Here is a 19,069-nt window from a genome sequence, read left to right on the forward strand (position 1 = left end):
CAAAACTGAAATGACCGGCTGATTTATTTTTAACTGAATTAAGAGCCCGTAAATACAATAAACACGGAACTGTATTAAAAGTATTTAAGTATTAATATTATGGTGAACGGACGGACGGTAATTGAACATTTTTCATAAATAGAATTCAGCCATTATTTTTTGTAAAGTGGCAAATGTTATGTTTAGATTTTAATATAGAAGCGAAAACCTTGTCCTCATAAAATACGCATATTGTGGTTTTTTATCCAATCCGGCTTATGCCTGCTCTGCGAAAATTTATGCGTCTGCTGTTGGATACTGGCGTTGTACGCATTAATAAAGTCAATTTAAATAATACATAATATGTGCGTATATAATGTCATTTTAAGAGCGGTGATATCCCAGTGGTTAGGAAAAGGAAGGTGAATTTCTCTGATGATTGGGGGTTCAAACCCAGCAAGCACCACTGATTTTTCATGTGTTTAATTTGAGTTTATAATTCATCTCGTGCTCTGCGGTGAAGAAAAACATCAGGAGGAAACCTGCATGTGTCTAATTTCAATGAAATTCTGTCACATGTGTATTCCGCCAATCCGCATTGGAGCAGCGTGGTGGAATATGCTTCAAACCTTCTCCTCAAAGGGAGAGGAGGCCTTAGACCAGCAGTGGGAAATTTACAGGCTGTTAATGTAAAAGATGTAATGTTATCATTATAGATATATTTTGGATCCAGCAGTGTTATTCCGTAAGAACTCACTTTGTATGTTCATTTTACTAGTGAAATGTTGACAGCTGACTTACGGTGACCCTGATTTGTTGCGCGAATCCAAATGTAATATGTATAATATTTACAGTCGAGTCGCGTCCTACTGTTTGACATTTCACGATCGTGTTCCGCGATGAGCTCAGATGCTGTTATTATAAAATAGCTCGGCAATTTTTTCATTTATTTATTTCAACTAAATATTGACATTTAAATACAATTTCATACAATGCAGGCCGTTATTAAATTTAAGGATATTATATTAAAGCATTAAGTATTAAATTTTTTTTTTACATGCACGTCTGTTAATATAGTTGCTTAGGTAAATGTCTTTTTTAATTTCTTATTTTTTTTTTTATTATTTTTCTTTAAATTGCACTTCCACTATTTTTTTGTGTTTTGTGCATTAAACCTACTTTTTGTACAATGACATTGTGTTGTACAATGACATTGTGTTTTGCAAGAAACTATATAATGTAAATAAAACAAAAACAAATCTTAAAATTTGATTGTTTATAGAAAATTTCAACTTGCGTACCAAAATCACAAAAAAAGTGACCAAACCCGGGTTAAGTCTTCGATTTCTTAAAAAAATCTGCACAGAGTAATACCGACAGTATCACTGTAGAGTTTTTTTATAATGTCACAGTTAAGAAAGTCAGTTTTGTGTCAAATTGCGAAATGTTTTCACCACTATCGAATCATTTGTGTTTTCTCAATATAGGGATAATATAGAGATATTGAGTGAACACAAATGGATAATAGGATTTTTTTCGAAATTGGAACTATCAAATCATCCTTCGACATTGTTAATAATAAATAAATTATCTTACACTAAACATCTTTAAAGATATATTTAATTGAACATAATGTCGAATGTATAAATGTCAAATATCTTTTAGTATCATACTAAAATGATGTTCATGTAAAATAAACAATAAAGAAAGAGCTTGTAGAACTGCGAAGACATTTGAAAACTTAATTTCTAGAAACGTTTCATCTCGAAAAGTTACATTTAAAAACGTTACAATCTTGAAATATCTATACACGAATATGGAGTTTTATAAACATAAAATGAACTGGTGTAAATTTTGGTCACCCTACACACAATGGCGGTGGATTAATGATCACAAAGCTTAAATTAATTCATGTTTAATTCATACCCTTACTAACTTGGCTTAGTACGGATATCATATGTCAGCCGCTTTATGTTGCCAGTTCGTTTATTACTACAAACATTCGACCGCTCAAACTCCTCACAGTATTTCTGTATAATGACAACTAAAACAATGCTTCATAATTTAATACTCAGACGAACTATCAATTTAAATCGTGTTAAGCAAATTTAAACTTAAAGCGATACTGATTGTTATGGTTACGAAAGTATTTTTGTCAGAATGTAACATTTGTAATGCTTTTCTTTGTAGAGCGTGTGTTTTTTGTGTACGTGTGTGAGTGTCATTTTTGTTTTTTCGATATACTCTTATCTTTTCAATTTCATATGAAATTTAGTTTTATTTTATTAAAGTAAAACCTCTGAAATATTCGCAATGAATTTTAAAAGGCTCTAGATAGTAAAAAACATACACATAACAGTATGTACAGGCATTAACCTGAATGTGCCGTATTAAGGTAATAAAATATGCAGCATTTTTATCACTAGTCTATAAAATTAAAACGTAAAATATAAATAAAATGGAAAATTGGTTAAGAAATAACGCACGACTTTAATTATTATTTTTATAAAGTCACTTTTTATTTTTCAATCATGAAATATATTTTGCAGCTATAAAATAAATTTGATCGCCGCACACGTCAATTGGTATGATTCTGTCATTGCATCACAATTCTGATTCGCACGTGACATTGGCGAAATAATCTGTATCTTTTTGGCACAAATAAAAGCCAGAAAAAAGAAAAAAAAACAATTCTGATTCTTTAGGTGAAAAGCGAATGCTCTTGAAAAAATATAAATGACAGAATAGATAAAAGATGAAAGGTGACTATTGATTATTATTAATGTTTTTTTTATTTAAAATCCATTTCTTTCTATATCACAGAAATCCGAATTTTATTTATACTCAATCAAGAAAATAAAACCTATGGTAAATTAAAGCTCAATTGACTCCAATAATGGAAAAATCAAAGACACTGTTATATTTAAAAAAAAAACTGTTGGGATGGATTATTCTTCCATAAGCAGTTTTGTCCATATAACTTTTTAATTGCAAGTAACAAATTATGTTGGAGTGTTATATATAATGTTAATACAATTCAGATCTTAATTTCGTTTTACTGTTTTTAATTTAAGTCACAGTTGTTGTGTTATTCAATAACTTAAAATTATGCCAGATAGACTCGGCGTAGGTCACTTGGGATAAAAGAGCGTTTGAAAAATCAATTTACTATAAATTAGAATAATTGATCTTATTTAAAATTAATATTTAGCGCCACTGACGATAAAATGATTTTATATTTAATAATTTTGAACACCGTTCGCCAGGCCGGTGTAAACTAAGTTTATATAAAAATGAAAGAGGAAACATCACCAAATTTCCAGCTCCACGTGGATAATGCTAATATTTAACAGGCTTGCCATGCTTGAAGTAGCACCAGAAGGAATCTGGACACACTCAACCAGGAATGCAGCAGTATTCTATTCTATTCTAGTATTACTATTCGTTTCTTCCCATTCGTATTTGTCTGTTGTTCAGTATCTGTTGACTGTCAGTTCGATCAGTCCATTTTAGTTGTTCCAAATTCAAACATATTAAAAAAAATAAAAAACAATTCTATTTTGCAACGGAGTAACGAATGATCAGTACAGAGCACGGAGCGACATTAAATGTGATGGGAGTTTTGAAAGGCCAATGTATTTTAAAACACTCATCTGATCTAATCTAATAAGATTATTGCATTTAAATGTTTCCAACACAATCTCCGTCAAAAAAGTTTGTTTTGTAGTTCAGATCGGTATCATTTTAAATCTAGTCATGGGGAGAGGCAGGATACCATCTTGTCATAAAACTGTTACCCCAAAGGTTGTTGCTAAAATATATTTTTTTATTAAAAAGACGGAAAAAAAGATCTTTATCCGCTACTTAAGTGGAATAAGGATGCGATTCTACCGCGGATTTATGACTGAGTGTCCCAGATTTATGATTTGTGGCCAATAAATCACGAAAGTTTAAGGTCTCAGCAGAGTAATATCATATTAGCTATGGTTTTGTAGAGATAAATTGGACAGACAAAAAAAAAACTAGGTATATAAAACTTGAGTTTAAGATAAATTGATGTATGTTGCTCGTCCGCTTACCTATATCATAAAAAATGTAAATAATATACTAATCGCTACATATACTATAATATTTGATCAAAATGGTTATTAATTTCATGGAGTTTAATCCTGATGAAGAGTAGTTGTCAATCGAGAGCACTCGGAAAGTTCAATCTTCGATAATCAATTGAACGGATATAATTAGTGATGTGTCACTAGTGACGTGTGTAAATGGGTAGTGTATTTTTTGCTATCGTCGAAATCAAATGCAAGTCCTAATCAACGTATTATTATTCATTTGTATCGTTTGTTAGTTTCAAAATAAACCTAGACGACATTGTATATATTTTATTTATTAGAATTTTGTACCGCTGAGTCTCTTTCCCCGATTCTTCTCAGATCTGACGTGATTCTTTCTACACCAACGGTAGTTTTTTTTTCTTGCAAATCAATAAGTAAGTGTATGAAAGTGAAATCAAAATCAAAGTCATTTGATTTTGATTCATTTATACAGATACGAGAAGTTGTAGATTTAATAATTTCCTACATTTTAATTGCTTATATTGTAGATTTACTGAAGTAATACTTGATCCAAAGTGTCTATTTATTTATATATTTTTAAAACTAATAAATCGAGGCATATTAAATTATATACGAATAAGTTTCTACGTTTTCAACAGATAAGTAATTTACTCAGCGAAAAGGCCATGTCAGCACGACTCCTCTTTTATACTTAAAGAGGAAAAAATTGGAGTAAAAATTGGAAAGGAAATCAGATTCCTGATTTAGATAAGTTCAAAGAATCGCTTATTTTCTTTAACGAACCAGTCTAATTATATATTATTTCAAGTAACATACTCTGGAGCTAGATACATGTTTTTCGGTAGAAATAAAAAATCTTCGCTAGGAAGTCCGGTTTAATTAAAATCCACCCTATTGTAACCAACGGTATACAGATACAAAGAGACAGTCAAATAATATGCAAAAAGAGCGCGTTGTTACTCGGTATGTCAGAATCGTCGTATCATGAAACGTCATATACAAGTATTTTAAACCTTTGACTTCATGGAGTAGCTACCACCTTCCTGGGGCAGGGTATTTGATTCTATATAAAAATCCACACAACAATCTTACCTATCCATCTATGAATAACTCAAAAAAAAACAATTGTTATTTGTTTTTATATTTATCGTATCATTTGTGGTTTCTCTGTTGGTCTGTATCCTAATGGTTATTTAAACCAAAATATACTAACATAGTTTTATCTTTCGCAGATTTACTTCGCCGTCACGATTGTGACGATGGGGCACTTCATAGACGTGGAACATCGATATCTGAACGGCGATATGAAGGAACCTGAGTCCGAAAGCTTCTTGGAACCGGATAAGATAACACCAAGTGAGTTCGTTTTTCTTATTGACTCAATTCTATATGACATGGTCATATTTATTATCTTATACTTTTTTTATTCTTCTTCTTCTTATTGTGCTTCATTACTGAATGTCGTGCTTGTCCTGAAATGCTTTCACCGATGTGTCGACTAACCGAGGACAGAGTGGTGTGGTCCTCCACAGTCCTCAAGGCAGTCGGAATATTGAGTCTCGTTATATTTTGAATCTGGTCCGACCAGCGGGTAGGTAATCGACCGTGTGATCTTTTGCCTTCGAATTTCCCTATTACAACCAGTTTGTCCAGAAGATTTGGTTGTCTCAAAATATATTAGTACTCGTTGGTAGCATATAGTGGATAGTCTAGTAGTACTCTTCAGTTAATCCAGAATTGACTTGTTGGTTCTTTTTGCTGTTCACGCTATACGCAACATTTTTCTGTAACACCACATTTCGAAAGTCTCGATCTTCTTTCGGTCATTTGCACGGATTGACCATGATTCGGAGCCACACAGAAATATCGAGAATACCAAAGTCTGTTCGAGTCTGGTCTTGGTGGTATTCGACACTTTTCTGGTTTTCCAGATTCTGGTTAACGTACTCATAGCTGCTTTGGCCATCTGGGTACGTCTCCAAATTTCTTTAACACAGCTGATTTTTGATTCCTTATACGTAATCCCAGATACACAAACACATTTACATATTCCAGATCCGCGAGGTCTCGAGTCATGCAAATGTTCTAGCTCGGTATACTACCATGACTTTAGTCTTCATGTTATTAATGGAAAGACCAATCATCTCACTTGCACGCTCGACTCTTCTTCTATATTTTTTGTAGGAACATTAGATAATAATAATTATTTATATACTTAACCTCACATTTGCAATATGGAAATCAAAATGCTATTTTCGTCAAATTAAAATATGATTTTCTTTTGTTGTCCTGAAAAATAATTCAAAAACGGACAAAATATTTAATTATTTGTATATTCTCAGCCATGACCGATAAACTATCCTTCAAAGCATGAAAGGGGAAATTGAGGTTAAAAGTAATAGTTGGCAGATGAAGTCGTCGCTTAGAAAAAAATTACCAGGATGAAAATGAAGTACCGAAAGATGAGTCAGATAAGATAAGCTCATTGGCCAACCTTCTAAAAACAAAAGCTGGGCTGGGTAACCAGTCTCTTACAAATATATATCGAAGTCAACTCTATTAAGATTAAAGTCGAGCTCGACTGAATCGGAACGCGCGCAGTCAGTAGTCACGAGGGATTGACGCGAGATCAATCTCAAAGTTCACATCGTTTCGTAACAAAAAGGTAATAGTCTAGATATAAACCAAATCGGTGGTCCAGTGGCATTTTTTAAGGATTTAAAGGTTCATATTCAATGTATGGCTAGAAAATAACCTTCATTTGCTTTCTTATTAAATATAAATGTAATTGAGCTGGAGTTTCACTGTATCCAACGAAGCGATATTTATTTTACATTGGAAGCCGTATAGGGACCGTTTTACCTGTTATCTGACAATTTACCCTTTAAATTCTAATTAATTCCAATGGCTTCGCTGTCTTGGCTTAGATTGAAATGAAATATTATTAGCCTTTAAATAAAGCAAAAAGTAGTACTGCAAGTAAATTATGATTAATTTATAAAAAGGCTTATTCAATTTTGCTAATGCCTAAAGGCGCGGTATATTGTGAGTTTTACGCCAATTGATATGAGAGCATAATAAAACAGGTAATAGCTGAATGGTCGGATAATATTTCAAGGAACAATTCTGAGCGCGTGACTTCTCTTGTCCTACATTCAATTGACAAAAAAACAGCTTAACCATATTGATAAATATTATTATGTTTTGCCCTTGTTATGTCAATGTCGTAAATAGTTTGACAGACGTTGACAAATTACGCTTGTATAGTGTTACTGATTCCGTTGTGAGCAATATGACCAAGGTACTTTGTGAATACTTAGCTCTACTGACCTTAACAGCAGAGAGGACGTGAGTAATAAACACCGCTTTGCTTTTTGAGCCTTTTAATATCATCCGAATGACGTTCATCCTTAGAGTGTCTCCTATGAGATAACAAATCGGTTCAGTACCTGGAAAAGAATTTGACAGAACCAAAATTCATGCTTCATCTTGTTTACGTCCATACACTAGAAAGAGATAGTATATAACATATTTTAAACTTCTAAAACATAGAATGTGTGTGTTGCGACGGTGAATATGTATTTGGGCTTAAAAAACGGCTCACTTTTTTTAAGTTCTTCTTGGAATTCAGCTCCTCTGCCTTTATACTAATTGTATACTGGGCTTTTTTATTGCACACAGCTCACAGTTTTTGGTCGTTAGCGTGTCAGCGGCCGCCAACCATTTGCACCTTCAGTCTGTATTTATAATGCTAAAATATGAAATTAATATATCACAAATAACTTTTAATTTCATCTTTTCAACTAGATTTCTAACTTGACATAGATAAATTGTAACTTCTCATTTTCACATAAACTTCAAGTAATTTTCAAAGAGTTTCAAAATTAGTCTTGAATAATTACTATGGCTTATTAAGTTTGCCTCCTAAATGTATGTACGTTTACAAACAGCGAAAATAATGTCTGAGGCTGGCTAAGAGGGATGTATTTGTCAGTTTTATGCTTCAAGATACGAAATTTGTATTAAGACTTGTACCGTATGTTGATATCGTATTGTTGTATATGAGGTTATATTTTGGTTTCATTGGGGACCATATGTTCATATATATTATTATTTAATGTCACGGTAGCTTATTTAAAATGGTTTCTTAACTTTATCATATTTTCACTCACTTGCTGACTTAGTAGATATTTTCAATTGAAACATACTTCAGTTCGAAGGCACAATAAATTATTAGTTAAGTTACGAAAGTACCGAGACTCTTCAATATAATGGCTTGTCTCGGAAAAGACCTCTCAGAAGAGTTATTCGAAAGGTTAATAGATGTAGTATCTTCCAGTATAGGGCGAACTTCCTCTTGTAAAAAATTACAAATATATTTTGATATCACTTTTATCAATGTTTGGAGCCGAGGCGTCCGAATGATTTGAACACGTGAAACTTAACCGAAGGTAGCAAGTTCAAACTCAGGCATGTTCGCCTGGTTTTTATATGCTTCAATTGTATTTATGATTCATATCGTGTTCGATGTGTGGCCTTTCACCTCGGAAGGAGAGGAGGCCTTAGCCCGGCAGAGGTCCATTGACAGACTACATACGTCGATAGTAAATAATATTTTGAGTTTAGCAAAAAACTATCATAGCAAAAGCCTCAACATGCCTATATTCTAAAAAATCAAAATTAATATTCAAATAATAATAATAATGAATAATATGAAAAAGAATAAAAATTGTGGATACTGATATTGATCTCTTTCTTACCGATTTCAGTCTTGGCGCCCATTTTCAACTGAATATTAAGCTGCACGACCATTTATGGAGATGTATTCTTTAATATCTCTGATGGAATAGTAATTCAAAGTGACATTGGATATACTACGACATGAAATTGAATACTCTTAACTCCGGACTAATACGGAGGATTTCATTGCAGTTTTTTTTTTTTTTTTATTTTAATTTGGTTTGGAATCCAGGGTATCTTGATAGAAATCCTTGTAAGCTAGCGACTAGATCGGCGACTTAAAACGCGATACATGTAACATCAATATAAGGAACAAACATAAACTTATTGCGCCTCTTACTCAACGCCAAAGTCAGTAAATCTTTGTCAGTGAGGTAATGTTTAGTGTTACGACAGAATCTCAGAAACACTAGAACGCCATCATTATGTTCTTAAGTTATTATATGATTAGGAACTTTCTAGATAATAGCACACATCGGTGATGAAACGATTGCCAGTTATTACAAATTATTCACGATTACCGACATAGAAAAAACCTCGCTGAGTCTCTTATGAGCACATTCAGTGTTGGGTGTTTTCTTTTCCAAACTTGTAGTATTTTGAATATCATTAATTTTATTACGCTTACAAATTGAATAAGGAGGTTTTAATTCGAGTAACTACGAATATTGCTAGAACCTCCTTACAAGTTTTTTTTCTAAGCCTTCGACTAAATTATATTATGAATAATCTTAATATAGATATCGTTGATAAACTTGGTGATATAAAACCTAATACACTTCTCACTTTTCGCATTATATTTTTATAAACGCTTTAAATAACTTTATTTGTTATTATCAACTAAAGTTTTGGTATATCTAGAGAGAAAAATGGGAATCTGAGCGAAACCTTAAAATCCATATCATCTCAATCTCTTTTTTTTTAATTTTTTCCTTTTAATAAATATACTATAATTTTGTTAAAAAGTCCTATAATTTCAATTAGTCTTCAAGTAATAATTACATTGTATTTGATATAGAGGTTAACGTCCGGTAAGGTTAGGGCTGAAACATTTTATTACTTTTGCCTGTTTTGTTCGTAAGTATACCGGGCCTAAAAGTACCAAACAATATCCGCGTAGCATCATGAAAATTTGTATTACATGTTTGTTTTTACTTTTACTTTAAGATATGTGGAGCAATTGCAGACCTTACGGTAACAGTGGGGCTATTATGCTTAGAACATAGTAACTGTTGATATCAAATATTTGTTGCAGATTGATATCAAATCAAAAAGTTATAATTTTTTTATTTTTTTTTTCGCTGGAAAAACGCTGTGTATGTGGGACTCGCCGGTGCCCAAGATGTTAGCGGCACACCGGAATACCCACTAAAAAACCAGCGGTACCCTCTCCGTCTCATCGGTAGGCGCCACGGGATCGCTTTCGCATACTACCGTGACGCCCTGACGGTCAGCCCACCTATGCGGGCCTCCAATTCCTAGGGGGGATTCCCGGGGTACTAAGAACCCTCCTAGCCCCTGTGGCGCCTATTGAGGCGGGAGGAGAAGGTGCGCGTAGCGTTGTTTCCTCCTCCCCGGTCTTCTTCGGCGGATCGGGTCTGCAGCAGCATCAGTATTATGGTCCTATGCAGTAGCATCATAATCCATAATACTAATTTATCGAATGCAACATATATCAATGCTCATATATTTGATAGTAACAGTTGATATGTACACTTTAACCCATCGACGCTGGCATTGCCAGATTTACAAACCACTTCTTGACCTTGGTGTCTACTCTAGCGGTATACAAAAAACCTTATTTTACCCTCCGGATATGTTAAAGCTAATGGATTACGAACCATTTAGTAAATTGACATTAAATCTGCTTTAAAAAAAGGAACGAGTTATTTTATATTCGAAGGTAAATTTTTGTATTTGTGTTTTGAGATTACGTATAAATCGTTTGATCGATTCGGATGATTTAAACTTTATTCTATCGTTACAAATTGGTTTCCATTTTGTCAATATCATTTGAAATTACTTTAAATTCTTAAAAGGATTGGAATTGACTTCAGACTTTTAACTCATTGTTGTTGTTCACGTCTAATTTGTTTAGCGTTTTTGTTAATTAGCCGTGGCATCTAAGCCGTCAAATTTTACGTAGAACATCAAATTAAGCATTGCAACCATTGGTTTTAAATTAGTTTATAATGTCAGTTCCCCATATACTTTACAGACAGCTTCAATATTGACACCGGCACTGTCATCTTTTGTCAATACTGCCAAAGGTGTGACTCCAGATAAGTAGGACCTTTCTTATGTACGGATTAGCGGTTTTAATAAAGACGGATTCATTCCTGTCCTTATTTATTTGACATTCGAGAGAAGATTACACTGCATGGTTTAACTAATCGCTCTCAAACAATACCTGTAGATACAGACTGGACATTGTAATATGGATAAAAATTGTTTAGGTCGGTTTTTGAATATTTTTCTCTGATCTGCCAAGGTCAGCTGTCGTATTGAGGTAATTATTCTTGAATTATAAAATAGAGGCGGCAAGAAAGGGCTCGTGTGAAAACTAATAATATAGGTTACATTACAGTTTCGATCCGCCGGTCAGTCTCCCGTTGTTTATCCGATGTCGACGGGTGACCAGTGACCTGCAAAAAATTCATCATCCATACAGATATTTAACTAGTCTTCGTTCGGTTTTCCGTCGTTTAAACAGCTTTATTATCAAACAATATAGGACGACTAAAATTATAATATCATCTTTGAAAACAAACTATTTGAATATCGAACAAAATAAATGATTTTATAAAAAAAAAAAACAAAATACTTGCAACTACAGTATGTCTTGAAAATTTACTTTGTATCTCAGTTGTAAAATGTGGATAACCGAACGTACATTAATTGACGACCCCACTCATCGTTTAGGCTACCCCTAAACATTACAACTTAGTATGACTGTGGAACACAAGGTGTGGTTAGCCAGTGTTATTACAGGCACAGAGTAAACTTTACTCATTAGAGTGTTCATTTCCAAGTCAGTTAACCTATTACATATTAGAAAAAAAAAATCTTGTTCTGTTTTTATAACTTTGTGGAGTATAAAAATTACCAGTCAGGACCATAAAACTTACCAGCTTTAGGGAAATTCTCTATTGCTTTTCTCTAATTATATATGGCTATTCACAGGAAATATAGTTTTAAAAAACGACCATATGTATATATATAACGCGAGTGAAATCACAGGACAAAGTTTCTTTTTTTAGTATGTACTCTCATATGGTTGAACGATAGTACGTCTCCCAAAAAGATACCCCACTCACCTTCTCACCATATATTCTAACGCCAAGCAGCAATTATTATTTTGTTCCGATTTGAAGGACAAGTTAGCCCGTATAACTACAGGCACAAATATCATAAGATTTACTTCCCAAGTTCAGCACTGGCGATATGAGGAATAGTTAAAAAAATAGGCACCAACCTCTATGAGCAATGTTGACCACTTACCTTTAGGTGGTCCATTTGTCCGTCTGCCTACCTACGTCAAAAATTGAACGTTTGAATAAATTGCTAAATCATTTATTTTTACACAATTATCTCAATAAAATTAGAAATCCTTTACTATCTTATGTCCAAGCACTAAGCATAAATGCCTTGGTGGATTTAGGGCCATGCTTATTTGTTTGTTAATTTAATTAAATATCACATGATAACCGAAAAAACGAAAAGAAACTATAAACCATAGCCATGAACGAATTTAGCACGTAAGAACTCACGTCCTATACTGAATATAAACCTGTAATTAAATAAGTCTATTTTCTTGCATTTATATCTAAAAGTGTTAGTAATATAACTTCTACTTTTAAAACAAAACGGAAGATGTCGTGGAACACAGTTGGAACGAAGTTGCTTTCAATATTATACTATGTATTAAATAACAAATACAATTATATAAAAAAACATAATTGAGTATGAAATTTTTTTAATTAAAAATCTCGTGTGAATTAAAACAAGGATTGTATAAACGTATACAAACGAAAGAGATAGAGAAGAAAAGGTCGCCGGGGTGAGTGACATAACGTTTTTCTTTACGTGACGTTTTCTGCCAGCTCACTCGAATACTAGCCCCTTAAAAGAACATCTTGTTTATATCCAACTCACGACCGAGTTTCAGCCAATGTTAAAGTCTGTCCAAATATATGCCGATAACTGTGCAAGTGTGTCCGTGAACATTGACTTACCGATTCCCTCACTAATATACATCCACGATCATATTGTCTAAGTTTCAAGTTTTCTCTGACAGAATAGCTCAACGATTATTTAGTTAACGAGTTGTACTTGGTTATATTATCATTGTGCGCGAAGCAGACATAGTTAAATCGTGAAACGGAACTATTTAAATAAGCAAAATATATATTATGTAAACAGGCTCTAGATCAGATAGAAAACATTAATACCAATTGTATAAATGTAATGTCGTTCTTTTGATTGGTTTGGATCAAGGCCGTCGTTATCAAATTAGACTAGCCAAATACGCCAAATATAATGTACAAGTTTGTGCACGAGTACCTATAATTCCCGCACTTTCATAATACCTATCGGATTATGTTAGTGACGCCCGGTGTGAGCTAAGGAGACAGGCTTAACGTTATTTCTAAGGCACGGGAGCTTATGCACCCCCAAATTCCAAATTCCGAACTGTTACTGAGAAATTCTTGCTGATATATTTAACTAGTCTATCTCATGCATTAAACTAGACTGAATAAAATCACTAAATGCTTTTGATAAATACAGTCTTTTTACGATCAGCCGTGAAATAATATTGTAACAGAAATTATTAAATTAAAGAACTCTTGAGCGGTATCGTGGTATCTTCAGGGTTTATGTCAAAAAGTTTTATGTATTTAAAATTAACGAGTTTAAAATTTATTTAATTCTCAAAAAAGGTAAAAAGGTTACGACCCAAAATGTATAATGATTACTTACCTGTTGTTACGGTCGGAAGCCGCATTGAAAACCCATGTAACATAAAATGATGGATTAATTATTACGATTAACGTTTTAATGCCTAGTTATCCTTCTTCAAATTCGTTTTCAAATTAATGGCTAATTAATTAGAATTTGTAGGTTGAAAATCGAAATGGCGAAGTTGAATAAAGATTATATAAATGGTTCGTGAAAAAGAAAAAGGCACTCAGATTACAAAACAAAAGGCAGGAGAAAAGCGAATACGAAATAAAATTCGAATGGAAATTCCCGGTAGTGTGACGATGATTTGTTGTTATGTCAAAAGTGCTGTGACTTTAATAATTAACTATTAGCAAATTACGAATACGAATTTATATTCGCTCTCGATATGTAACCCTCCTTCTCCCTTTTATATAATATTAGTTTATGGAACTGTCTTATTTAAATCCTTGCAAGATGGACAGATTCAAAATAGGAATGTTCAATTTTAATATTTACGATAATTGCTGTCGTAGAACCAGTCAGAACAGATATGATTCGATCGAACAGCACTTGAAACTTATACCAAGTCATGATTAAACGCTGTTTTGTTGTGTTTTGTTTAAATGTTATAAATGGTTTTACTGTCACAAATGCGTACCATTTTCTGACATTTCGATATCCTTCTGTACGTATCGATTTGCTTACACAACGGCACCAGCTAGTCTAGTTACGTATATCTAAACTAACTATAAATTTTACATGAATAGTTTATTATAATGAAAGATATTTTTAAAATATTAAAAGAAATAATCACGTAGGGCTTTTTGCAAGCCCCTCTGGGTAGGTACCACCCACTCCTCAGATATTCAACTGCCAAACAGCATTAGTCTAGCAAGTCGGTATTGTTTAGTTACGGTTTGAAGGGTGAGTGAGCCAGTGCATAAGCGCAAGGGACGTAACATCTTAGTTCCCAAGGTTGGTGGCGCATTGGTTATGTAAGGAATGGTGAATATTTCTTACAACGCCATTGTCTATGGGCGGTGGTGACCACTTACCATCAGGTGGCCCATTTCCTCGTCCGACTACCGATATCATAAAAAAAAACATTAAATACAACTACTTCAAATAATATATGAAAGACGGATTGTCAGTTTTTAATTATTTGAATAATGATGTTATTTGTGTGTGTATGTGGCAGAAATCGTTACGTAACTGGCATAAGCGTTATGCCCCCTCCAGTCGCCTAATCCTCTTCCTCTTTCTCTCCGTCTCTTTCTTTTATATACTGTTATAGATATACTTTTCCTATCGTTTTAATTTACAAGGTATTTTCATAACAATTTTATTTCTTGTAATTTAATTATCCTCAAGTGTGCTTAATTTATTCCATTGTGTTTTACTCGATACATAGAGAAAGCAACTTCGTTGAAAGCGGGTGTACCGCGACGCATCTTTTTTTTATTAAGTTTAGTAGTATTACGTGTGTGTATTATTTATTAAAGGTTGTTTTTCTTTGTTACAGTAACGGTATCTTTGAACATCACCCTGCTGGCTTGCAGCACACTTGGACTCGTCGCTTGTATACTTCTAATAATTGGCATATATAAGGTACTTATTTCTTTAATATCTCTTACAAGGACCCGACTCCGTCAGTGTGTATGATGGATGGGTGGATACAAAGGTCTTCTAATTTAAGTGGCGTATTATGTTGCATCGTTCGTGTTTTAATAGGCTATGGATCCTAGGTTCAAATCCTGGGTCAAATAAATAGTTGTCGGTTCAATAATTCAAAAACAAAACAATTTTAAAAACAATGTTGGGTATTTTCATTAGTCATAAAGTAAATAATATCGATAGATATATGACGGATGATTTACCCAACTCTATCACGCTGAAGTACGTGAATATATGATTGCTTACTCAAATTTTTAAATCAACAATTTTTTTTAAAATCTATCTCTTCTCTACATAATCGAATTACTCTACCTAAAAATAATTCTTGGTTTTAATAAAAAATCAACTATTAATCTATTGGAATGTTATTAAACTTAATGAAACTCAACAGCGCTCATCCCGTTTAGGTTAGATTTATTCAGAAAAATCAGGTACTCAATGTTTAACGACCTTATTGTCATAAACATTATTCATGAGAATGAAGTATCGAGTAGATGAAGTGTAGCTTATACGTTTACATGCATTATTTATTTTATTAATTTATATTAGATTTATATAACACAATATTATCCTCTATTATATAATTTTATAAGTATTGTAAAGGTTCGAATAATCCGTAATAAGTATCTATACACGATCTAGAACACCAAGTTCATATAGTACACACTCAGAGATTATTTTATAAGGAAATCTATAATAATATTATCAATGGTTTGGAGACTGCAACACAGATTTGTCTAAAGTATTTCTCAAAATATTCTCCCTAGAATAGACATAAGAACTAATTTGAATTAAATGAAACTAATTGGTAAGATTTAATATAATGGTATACTGTTCGCGGAAATGTACGGAACCTAGCAATTATATATTGTTCCAAGGAAATCTGTACCAATGTAAATTACGAAAACGTTTAAATTCATCATAATATAGATTTTTCTTTTTTACATTACATTAGCAGCTTGTAAATTTCCCACTGCTGGGCTATGGCCTCCTCTCCCTTTGAAGAGAAGGTTTATAGCATATTCTACCACGCTGCTCCAATGCGGGATGGTGGAATACACATGTGGCAGAATTTCGTTGAAATTAGACACATGCCGGTTTCCTCACGATGTTTTCCTTCACCGCCGAGCACGAGATGAATTATAAACACAAATTACAAGTAATTCAGTGGTGCTTGCCTGGGTTTGAACCCGAAAGCATCGGTTAAGATGCACGCGTTCTAACCACTGGGCCATCTTAGCTCATATTTTACATAATATAGAATACCTAGGAATTATTACATATCCTAGTTATTCTATACAATTCCTCTACGAAGCCAGAAATTGTGATACATATAATACAATAAATTAAGTCTATATATTTTATAAAAGTTCTTTTCTTGATTTATTTCAAAGTGTTTTCCTTAAAAAGTCGTTATAAAAAAAATAACCAGCTTAAAATCATAGATCGTTTCACTAACGAAGGCCTGCATTAGTGTGTGATACTCGTGATAACACATGTAGTGTTAGTGTGCGTGAAATGACTATTTTAGGAATAAACACATCAAATATATATAAATTAAATTCCATTTGTTAGTTTACGCCAATAATTTAACGTGAAGGCGAGCCTTTCCGATTGAACAGTTCTATGCATTCTTGACAACTATTCCATAGCAAAGATTTAAACAGAACAATTCAGAAACGTGAATTTACCAATAGTTATATCGCTAAACAGGAATATAATTGTTATGGATGAGTGAGCCAGTGTAAATACAGGCAAAAGGGAGATCACATCTCAGTCCCCAAGGTCGATGGCGCATTGCTGATTTTAGGAATCGGTAAAATTTCTCACGGTGCCAGTGACCAGTCCAATATGCCAAGTTCACCTAGCATTGCTTTAAATAAATCCTTTCTGTATTAAGCTATAAGCTATATTTATTTCAAATTGTATTTATTTGATTAGGGGCCTTAATTGTGATCTATTGACTTATAAAAACTCAATTGACTTATAAAGACATTATATACAATAGGTCTAGGTATAAATAGGTATTGGACAACATCATATACATTACTCCGATCCGAATGTAAATAGCTAAAGCACTTGTGTTATGGAAATCAGAAGTAACGACGTTACCACAAACAACCGGACCCAAGACAACATTGAAAACTAATGAACTTTTTGTACATCGACTCAGGATCGAACCCGGACCTCGGAGTGACGTACCCATGAAAACCGATGTACACACTACTCGACCACGGAGGTCGTCGGATCTATTAAAATATTAAATCACAAAAGTGTTAATAACTGCTTAAATGCCTGAAATATTTAGAACAGAATGTAAATCCTTCAAATTAAGCCTCCATGCCATTTAGGTAATAATATTATTATCTAATAACAATGCATGTTTTAACTAAAGATACAAAAGTATTTAAGCACGGCATGAACTTCTGACTTTCCGAAGTTATGTCTCGCCTTCAGCTAGCACTGGGCTGATGTAGACTATACCTTCTACTATAGTATAGGCCTCTTACTGAGAAATATAGCGCTGCTATTATTAATAATTATTTTTTTGCGGTCATGATTTATACATTTTTGTCGTTGTTAAGGCCTTAATGATAATAATTATTATAAAATATAGACATTATGCAATACAAGATAGAATATATTATAATAATGACTTTAGGTATTATTTAGGTACTTTTTCTTTTTTTTAATTATAGAATGAAACCTCGTATCAAATTACATTTATTTCCACTTGCTCTCCTATTTAAGTCATTTGGGATAGATCGATAACCTTTAAATAACGTAGCGTTATATCTAATTAGGTACTTATATAAATAAACGAATCTACATATTATTGTACTAAAGAAATTAGATTACTAAATTTATTGAGTCATTACCCACGTCGCCCTAATTAAACGTTTTCTGCCTAATTCTGAAAAACCGTGATTCCGCTGCTTGTTATTTGTACAGAAAAACTTAAATGTTAGTGTACCTATTTCTATCTTGAGTCGAAATCGTCACACATCCCCAATTACTACCTCATATAATAATATCTTCTAACATCTTCTAATTCATTTTTGGATTTTGAATACCCTTCCCAACCTTCTAAAAGGTGAATTGAGGTGATTCCATCCTTGAGGTACAAGCTTGCTAAGTATTACATTTTATTTAAAATCGTTTCGTGGTAGATTAACAGACACATAGATAGGCAGTTTCATTCGCATTATTAATAATTATGATATTACAATCTATAAAACATAATAATTGTATAAAATTAATTAAAAATAAATGAAGATCGTTTCATGTTCGTATTTTACATTCATGAGGCAATTTAATTGAAATCCATACATGGATTTCATTTGTAAAATGACGACCTGATTAAGTACATTAAACACTGATTAAAATCTATGTCGTGAGTAATTATTATATAATCAAATGTTATATTAGTAAGATAACCTAAAAAATATCGGCGCATTTAAAAGTGACTATGAGACCTACTGAACTTAAAAGGTAAACCCTCAATAAGGTAGATCACCCACGGCGATTTCACACATTGAAGCTATATTAGGAATAGTTTAACTGTCAAATATTTCCGTTGACAGTTTTAGAATTGCCATTGTTGAATCCATATTGATTAATTATCAATTAAATCAACCGTAATGTTTTTA

The 19,069-nt window shown here is 32.9% G+C and overlaps 1 protein-coding gene across 2 annotated transcripts in view; it reads left to right on the forward strand.

Annotated features, from left to right (window-relative positions):
• Positions 1–19,069, forward strand: part of LOC125076181 — a 189,608-nt gene that overhangs the window by 62,844 nt on the left and 107,695 nt on the right. For both annotated transcript variants that reach the window (XM_047688191.1, XM_047688192.1), the window contains exons 3-4: positions 5,294–5,417; positions 15,268–15,353. In XM_047688191.1, the coding sequence (XP_047544147.1) occupies positions 5,294–5,417; positions 15,268–15,353 (210 nt within the window). The remainder of the gene's footprint in view (positions 1–5,293; positions 5,418–15,267; positions 15,354–19,069) is intronic.

The sequence above is a fragment of the Vanessa atalanta genome, chromosome Z (assembly GCF_905147765.1).
Source record: "Vanessa atalanta chromosome Z, ilVanAtal1.2, whole genome shotgun sequence".
NCBI classification, from domain to species: Eukaryota; Metazoa; Arthropoda; class Insecta; order Lepidoptera; family Nymphalidae; genus Vanessa; species Vanessa atalanta.